The sequence below is a fragment of the Nannospalax galili genome, unplaced genomic scaffold (genome assembly GCF_000622305.1).
Source record: "Nannospalax galili isolate Female #2095 unplaced genomic scaffold, S.galili_v1.0 scaffold744, whole genome shotgun sequence".
Lineage (NCBI taxonomy): Eukaryota > Metazoa > Chordata > Mammalia > Rodentia > Spalacidae > Nannospalax > Nannospalax galili.
This window is the reverse complement of record NW_008351509.1, coordinates 1,025,088-1,033,982: the sequence shown is the minus strand read 5'-3', so window position 1 is coordinate 1,033,982 and position 8,895 is coordinate 1,025,088. Positions and strand designations below refer to the sequence as shown.

At 45.1% G+C, this 8,895-nt stretch overlaps 1 protein-coding gene across 1 annotated transcript in view; it reads right to left on the bottom strand.

Annotated features, from left to right (window-relative positions):
- Nucleotides 1-6,984: 6,984 nt before the first annotated feature.
- Nucleotides 6,985-8,895, bottom strand: part of Spaca7 (sperm acrosome associated 7) — a 30,369-nt gene continuing 28,458 nt past the window's right edge. Inside the window, exon 5 of the mRNA XM_008848441.1 lies at nucleotides 6,985-7,121. Within this exon, the coding sequence (XP_008846663.1) occupies nucleotides 6,985-7,121 (137 nt within the window). The remainder of the gene's footprint in view (nucleotides 7,122-8,895) is intronic.

Here is an 8,895-nt window from a genome sequence, read left to right as displayed (position 1 = left end):
GGATCTCTCACTAAACCTGGAGTTCACCAATTTGTGTAGAGGGTTCTTGTCCTCTGGTGAATGGGCAATGAATGACCCAGGGGAATTCTCTCTCTCTTCTCATTAAGAAGTAACTCGGTGCTTCCTCATGTGACCCAGATCAAAAAGAGCACAAGTTGCAAGAGGAAGTCTCTTCTCCAGGTCCCCCACATCCCAGGTATGGAAATGGAGCTTATCAGTTTCTCTTTGAACATTTTTTCTTTCATTTTCTATCCTTGCTATCTGGGAAAGGTTAGGGTATCTCAGAGGTCCATTTCTGGAATGATGAACTAGTTTGTAGCAGAGTAGTTATTCTGATAAAACAGATAGAAAATCTGTATGACATAAAATACATACATTGTAAAGCTATCAAGACAGTGCATAAGGGTCAAGACTCTTATGGTAGCTCTTGATTGTCTTCCAGAACTTGAAGATAAGCCCTATTGCTAAAGACAGGACATACTTCAGACACAGGACTTGGAGTAATGGAGCTGGAACTGACCTCAAAGCCTCGTACCTGAAGACTAACTCTCATAGCTTTGGAGAACACTATGTAAGCTGCTAAGGGAGAAAAATCTCAGTGGTCCAACCCAGCTTACAGCCTAATAACCACAACAATGACTGGCACAGCAAACTATATTGGTGCAGTAGTGGCACTGTTATGTTGGGGGTTAATCATCAGCTACCTAATTAGAGTTAAAGCCTGCTCAATGGGAGGGAACTCATGTGTGGCACTCTAAATATAGTCAAATGCAAATGGCTGGAGAGGTCACAGATTTTAGAGAAAACCTTAAGTCTGTCATACCCCTAGACAAATACAATTTCTTAGTATATATAAGTATGGATCCTCATATTTACAGACAAGTATGCCAGTCATCACTCATCAAGGAAGCTTCTTTTGCAACAGATGGAGACTATTACAGAGTTCTGTAACTGGTCGCACACAGAGAATAAGTGACACATCTACAACGGAACCTTTACACCTAAGTGTAAAGAACATAGTGAAACAAGGGGGTAGAGAGAACGCTAACGCATCTCTGAACTCTCATCAGTGAAGCTTCCTCATGCAACAGAGGGCAATGAACACAAAGCCACAAGTGGCCAAAGTGTAGCGAATAAGAGACTGCAGAGTGTGGGTCCTTAGACAGGACTCCTATATGAAACTTCACCACCCAGGGCTCAGGGACCATTGTGGAAGAGGGGGTGGAAAGATCGTAAGAGCCAGGGGAGGAGGTGCATGATCATAAAGAAACAGACTTTTCCAGGCAGCTGGAACCTTGCTCATAGGAACTTACAGCAATGATGACATTATGCACAAGATGCATGCAAACTCTACTAGATGAAAACCAGCATAGAACTCAGGAAATGGGCAGGAGGCCACAATTTTGGTGAGGAACTATTGGCAGCTGGGTGAGGGAGAGTTGTTAATCTTTAAGGGAGTGATGTTAGGCTGAACAGGCTCCAGGGGATGAACTCACACTGAGGGACATCTGGGCATACGAACTTAATTTGATAGGCCTTAACATACATGACAAAATTCATGAAGTCCTGTGAGAAGGCTATGAGGGTGGCATGAATAGGGAAGGGGGGGGCTAAATATGATTAAGAATTATTGTATGAAATCTACAGAAATTCAATAAAAAAGAAAGTGTGTGGTGAAGTGACTTCTGCCACCTGCTCTGCCTGTCATCTTCAAGTGTTCGCCGAGTCACTGGTGGCTGACTTGAGTGAAGGTAAGCAGAAAGAGGTGGTAGCAGGGCGGGGTGAAAACGCAGAGTCAAAAAGGCTCACACCAGGGGAGCCCACGGGATGGGATTCAGGTGACAGTAGGAAGCTGCATCCACTTCTACACCTAGTGAAAATGCTCTTCAGAAACTGAAGATAAAGCAAACATTCCCAAACATTCCCAGACAAATAAACCCTGAGCATGTTCCTGATAGACCTGCACTACAAACTAACAGGAGTCCTTTGGTTGATGGGAATACACGCCACTCTGAAGTGTTGACCGTGCATGGTAGATTGAAGGAGAACAGAAGCATGGGCTGTGGGCAAATCTACAAGGCAATTAAATGCATGAAAGAGATAATTTTTTTGGTATTTAAAATGTATGTGTAACTAAAATATGTGAGAAAATAATGCAAAATTGATTATTAAATGGAGTTAATGTTCTTTTTGCATATTATTCAGAAAGTGATAAAAGTACAATTTTTAGATTATAGTGAGTCAAAGCTGCATACTGTATTCTATAGCATAATCTTCAAAATAATGAAAAATATATAATTAACGATGTAAGGAAGGGAAATGGAATAAAATCCTTAATCAAAATAAGATGAATGAGGGGAAAAACTTAGGTATGTGATACAAATAAAAAACAGGTATTAAGGGGGCTGGAGAGATGGAGCAGAGGTTAAGAGCACTAGCTGTTCTTCCAGAGGACCTGGGTTCGAATCCTAGCACCCACACCGCAGCTATTAGCTGTCTATAACTCAGTTCTAGAGGATCCGACACCCTCTTCTAGCCTCTGTGGGCATTGTATGCATGGGTGCACTTACATACATGCAAAACACTCATAGACATAAAATAAAAATAAATATAAAAATCAGGTAGTAAGTAGTAGATGTAAACCTATCTATAATGCAATTACATTTACTATAAATGGACTAAATATTCCAATTAAAAGCCAAAAGTGCTGGATTTTAAAAGTTATTCCTATATTGCTTAAAAAGATATACCTCAAGTATAATTACAGGAAATAAGATGATGAATGATAGAAAATATTAGTCAAAAGGAAGTTAATGTGGCTATGTTACTCTCATAGATGTAGAGCAGGACAAAATCCTATCACTGAAGGAGGAAAATTTTGTAGCAATAAAGACTTAAATCCAACAGGGAGATAAAACAGTTTGATCTTCATGAGCTTACTATCAGAGCTTTGAAAAACACAAAGCAACAGAAATAAGGAATGAACCCGTCAGATTCGTAGTGTGAACTTTGACACACCTCTCTCAATGACTGACAGACTGAAGAGCAATCTGTACTTGGACCATGTGACTCATAAACAACTTAATTGACTCTCCTGGACCCTGTACAGAGCTACAGAACTCACCTTCCAAGGTCCAAGTGGAAAATCTTTTCCATTTGGTCATAAAGCAAATTTCACAAAACTGAAATCACACAGGGTAGACCAGTAATTTTCAACATCTTCCCCAGACCATAATATGTAACAGAGGGTCACTCCAACTGCAGTTCCCAACTAGGGTGGCAGTGTCCATAAGCACCCACCTTGTCTTTACACCTGTGTGATACTTACTTTATGCTTGTGGGAATGCTATTGGGTCAGGTGTGGGGCAGTGAAGGCTCTGTACCATTCAAAGGCACATTTTACACAGATGTTCAGTCAGCTCATCCATTGTGTTTTACTAGTTGATACTAGTACCTATGCTTTTGCTCATAAATTTATTCTCAGCTATATGTGTAGCCCCCTGAGGGGAGCAGTTGTGCATCCCTACAGCTCTCAGTGGATGCTTGAGCACAACTAAGTCTCAGTGACACAGGCTGCAATCCTTTGCATTGGTTTGGGGGTTGTCATGGAGAGAAGCCTGATGCAGATGTAAGGCTTTCTGCTTTTGACTATTGCTGCCGTCCGGGATCCCATGTGATTAGGGTGAGAGACATGGAGAGAGAGAAGTCAATTTGTGGTGTCTTCATAAGACAAAAGCTGCACCCTCTACATTAACATCTAAATAACTCAATTTAGGATTAGATAGAAAAAAACAATTCTCTTTTAAGAATGGTTAACAATGTGTGTGTGTGTGTGTGTGTGTGTGTGTGTGTGTGTGTGTGTGTAGGCTTCCTAAGGATGGGTGATGTACAGCCCTGCAGTGGCTTGGTGCCTTGCTAAGGAGCTCAGGAGTGCCTGTGCTGTGCTGTTCTGGCCTTGGTCCTCTTCTCCTCTTAGAAGATGTTTTCTGTTTGGAAAGAGGAGACTTTGCTGAGAAGTTGTAGTGTGTATTCATCATTTCTGCTGGCCTGTACCTCAGACCTCGTGGTTTCCTGTCAAGCTTGAGACTAGCCCAAGCTCTCCTGGAATGTGGGCCAAGATTGTTGAGCAGGCAGGGCCTCCACCTGCAGCAGTGGCTGCTTTATGCTCTCCCAGGAGTCACCACAAGGCTCTCAGGGACACACAGTGATCAGGTGGCTATCCTCTCTGCCCACGACACCTATCCCTGGCCAGTAACAGGCCCAAGGGATTCCCTGGGGTGAGAATACCTACACTGGAAGGAGACGCCCTCTGGATGCCTGCTCTGTGGGTTTTGGGGTACTATGGCATCCTTTGTCAGGGCTCTGATGCTTATGGAACTGGAGGAAGACCCATGGGGAGCCATGGGGGTTTGTGGCAGGGAAGAATGGTAGAGACATCAGCTCCTCTAAAGCCTCTGTAGGTCCTCTTGAAGCTCTGAGCCCCCTCACAGCCCAGCCATTCATTAAAACAAAGCCAACTGGTTGCCACTGTTCTATGGTTGGCATTCAGGTGCCAAGTTCAAAAGAGCCCTAGAGATGCTGGAGTAAGAAGGGATAGAGCTCTACAGCCCAAGTGGAATCAATTTCAATAGTGAGTCCATTGGAAGGTAACAATGGTGAGGGGTTTCTTTGGATATCCACCGACCACCAGCACCATCCTCTGGCTGTACTGGGTGTGGCCCTCCCCCTATGTATAGGCAGATGGGTCCTGAAAGCTCTCCCTGTGCCAGACTTTTGCTTAAACCTTGCAACATCCCTCAACTCTATCTCAACACCTAGGAGGCTTAGGTGGCACCACATTGAGCATCCAGAGATGCTCCTCAGGATGTGCCCACATTGGCCAAGGTTTTCCCAAGGTCCTCATCTTGGCCATGTTGGGATTTGAACCCAGGTTAGGCCCACTCCAGAGTCTGTGCTCTTGTTCTGACCTCATTTCCACCACCAAGTCTGTCCTCTCTCTACATGGGTACAGGAAGCCAAGTGAATGGGATTCTTATGTTTATTTTTCTAGAGGGATGCTAGATGTGGGGAAGTGGGAGGAGGTAACTGTCAGGTGGGGATGAGTCCCAGTAATCTGAATGAGGGAAGGAAGCTAGATCCCTCAACTCGTAATACTCAGGAGGCCTCAAACGCAGATGAGAAAATCAGAGATGGGGCCTGACATGGTCATGAGAGATGTAAGAAGGTGCGAGCTCCCAGGAGACTGGAAATGGACAAGAGGAGTTGGGGAGGGAGCCTGGCTGTGGGGTGTCCTACTTCTTGAGAGGTATTTCTGTTTGATTTAGTGTTTGTATGGGTGCTCAGTCCCTTCCTCAACTTCTCTCTCTTCTTTAGCTCCCTCAACTCCCTCAGCCCCCCTTCCCCCACTGCCAGCTCCCTCACATCTCTCCCTCAGTTCCCTCTCTCAACTCCTCAGCTCCCTCCCTCAGCTCTCTCTCAGTTCCTTTAGCTCCCTTCCCTAGCTCCCTCAGCAGGCTTCCTTTGCTCAAATCCTTCAGAATTTGAGCTCTGCTGCTGCCTGTGTCCCTTAGGACAGTCAGAGTAGAGACAGCTCTGTGACACTGCATTGGGAAGCTCAAGGGCTCCTGGTCCTTTGCTGTGCAAGCCATCCTGGGACTCTGAGACCAGTAAGTCCCACTGCTACCTCAGAAGCTTCTGTGGTCATCCCCCGAACTCACAGGTCCTGGTCAACTTGGCCTCAGTCAGCATGGTCTAACATTTTGGCTACAGGGCAGTCATAATCCAGGGAACTGGAGATTGGGCAAGGCCTCCTGTAAAAGCAGTTCCCAAAGCAGCAAAAATTGCTTGGATGATAAAACTGGGATATTCAGGACAGACAGGTGAACTGTAGTCAACTGCCTTTTCTGCCGCTGCAGGTGTTGGGCATCTGCAGAAGATGGGGTATAGAGCACATGCCTGGGACTCAGGGACCAGAGGATTAGCTCTGGCCCCCAGTAAGAAAGTGGAGTGTGAGGGCCCACCAGACAGCAGCTTCCAGCCCATGCCTGGTGAGGTCTCCAGACCAACAGGGCTCTGTCCTGTTCTATATTCGGAACCGAAGAAAAGATGGCAGCCTATTGTGCGTGTGGGGTAAAGACCCCAATGTGACACCTCCTGAGAACTTGAGACTATCTGGTGAGTGTTCAGTAAATGGGTGAATGCAGTGAAAAAATGTCACATAAATGGAGTGAAAGGATGCCAGGTAAATGGGATGAAAAGGCATTGGATGAAGGAGGTGAAGGGGCCCAGGTTCAGATAGTTTGGTGCTGAGCTTAAGTCTATAAATTCAGGGCAGGTGGCTTAGCAACAACCCTATTGCCAAAGCCTCAGTTTCCATCTGCATCAGCTCAAGGTGGATGGTGCCATGTATCTTCCACAATGGTGGCCTGAGGAGGTGCTGATGGGTGTGATGTGCAGTGTCTGGGAGGAGAGGTCCAAGCTCTCACACCCTAGAACCATCAAAATGACTATGGAAGTCCACCTCAGAGACTGGGAGGACATAAGTGCTACACATTTATGTCTGGCTTGGAGAAGGAGCTTGGTGGCATTATGGAAAATTCCACAGAGAAATGTGAAGAGAGGTAGAGCCACAGGGGTGGTGTGAGTGTGCGTTCTTCCATGTGAAGGAGTTGAGGGAACCAAGTTACAAGGTGAGGGGGGGTGACCTCCTGCCCAGGTGAGGAGCAAGCCCAACAGATGTCCTGGTCACAGATGGGGCAGGCCATCATGCACAGTGGTTTGGATCATGGCATGGTGACAGTAATCTCAGCAGTCCTAACTTCTTGGGAAAGAGAGACCTACTCTCAGTTTGACAGAGGAGGGAGGAAGCCCCCAATGACCTGGCCTAGGGCCCTTGGACTTGTCTGATCAGATGCCCAGCTAGAAGCCCCTGTGGTGTTCTGACTCCTCTTAGTGCCGCTGTCCCGAGGGCAAGTGGCACTCTCCTCACTCAGAAGGGGACTCCCAGACCAGGAGCCAATTGCCTTTTAGTTCCAGGTTTCTTTCAGTTCTTCCTATATTTTGAAGGATCTTGTCCAGAACTGACAGTGTACTATATTTATCATTGTTTGAGTCCTTCTTGTCTGAGGGGAAAAATAATAATAATTAAGCTTTGATAAAGAAGTAAGGTATGATTCTTTTTCTCTTTAACTTCAGAAAATCATAGGCTGAGGATTTAGCCCAGTAATAGAACTCTTGCCTAGTGTATAAGAGGCCCTAGATTTGATCCCTGGGGATACAAAAGCCACACACACACACACACACACACACACACACACACACACACACATACACACACACTTGCCAGGATATCATGGGAAAAGCCACAGTGGGGGAAGAGCTTGGATGCTGACCCTGTTTTCCCCCCAAATACATTCATCAAACTAAGGTACCAGAAAGCCATTGGGTATTTTCTGTCAGCATGCTGACACCTTTATCCTTTCTTTTCTTTTTTTACATGCTTCCTACAGGTCCCTGCTGCTAAGGAGTAGGTGTAAACTATAGAGTCCCTGGACCAGAGGACACTCTGATGTGGCCCATGATTGCCCTTTCTCTTGTGGGCACAGTCCTCAGTACTTTCTCCCTTGCCTAGTTTCTGCCCTTTCAACTTGAAGAGCATGTTGAAAAGACTCATCTCTTTAGCTTTCTGAAAGCTTCACATGAGGAAAAGTTGGAACACTTAGATAGTTACATTTAGTACACTTATGTAATATTTCTTGGACATGTGAATAATAAATATCTGACTGGTCTGGCCCCTCTGCTCTCTGATTTCTTGGGAATCAAGAGCCTCTTTTAATTATCTAGCACCAAGAAGGTACTGAGTAGACAGTACTGAGTCTTTAGCTAACATTAATATTTATAGGAAAATAATGACTCTGGCACAAATCTATATATGCCTCTACATGTTTTCAGTTTTAAGAGAGCAATCAGAGTAGAGATGAATGAATTTTGGGGGCGGCTAGGGAACCCAGAGGGAAATGTGATGCACCTGAAAACTCCTGAGAAATGTGTGTGTCTAACATTAGTGCATATATATACCTGGGGGGCTGTCTGGCAAGGAACACAGTGCCAGACAGAAGAGATCTCCCTTTGAGAAGTTGGTGAGAGTGTCTGAGAGACTCCCAAAACAACACAAGCTATTGCCAAAGCTCGTAGTATCTCCCTGAACAAGAAGATAAGACCCTACCCCTGAAGACAGGACACACTTCAGATACAGGACTTGGAGCAATGGAGCAGGAACTGACCTGGATGCTTTCTACCTGAAGTTTAGCTCTCATAATGCTAGATGATAATATGCAAACTGCTAAGGGAGGAAATCAATCAATGGTCCATCCCAGCCCTAAGTCTAATAACCATAACTACTGGCACAGCAAACTACCTCTGTTGGTGCAGTAGTGGATTTGTTATCTGGGAGGTAATCAACAGACATCTAATTGGACTTAAAACCCTCTCAATGGGCGTGAACTCATGGGTGGCACTGTAAACTCAACTGGAGAGGGCTTAGGCTGGAGAGGACCTAGATCTTAGAGAAAACCCTATCTCTGTCATATCTCTAGACAAATGAAATTTCTTGCCATATGCCAAACATGGAACCTTATATTTACAGACAAGCATACCGTATAGCACTCATCAAAAAAACTCCTTTTTGCAACAGATGGAGGCTTCTGCAAACTTCCACAACTGATCAGACACAGAGAACATACATCTGTGAGATACCCAGTACGAGGTGACACATCTATAGTTGAACCTCTACAGACTCACAGAACAGAGTAGAACAAGGGATAGAGAGAAAACTAATACATCCCTCAACTCTCACCAGTGAAGCTTCCTCATACAACAGAGCGCGATGCACACAGA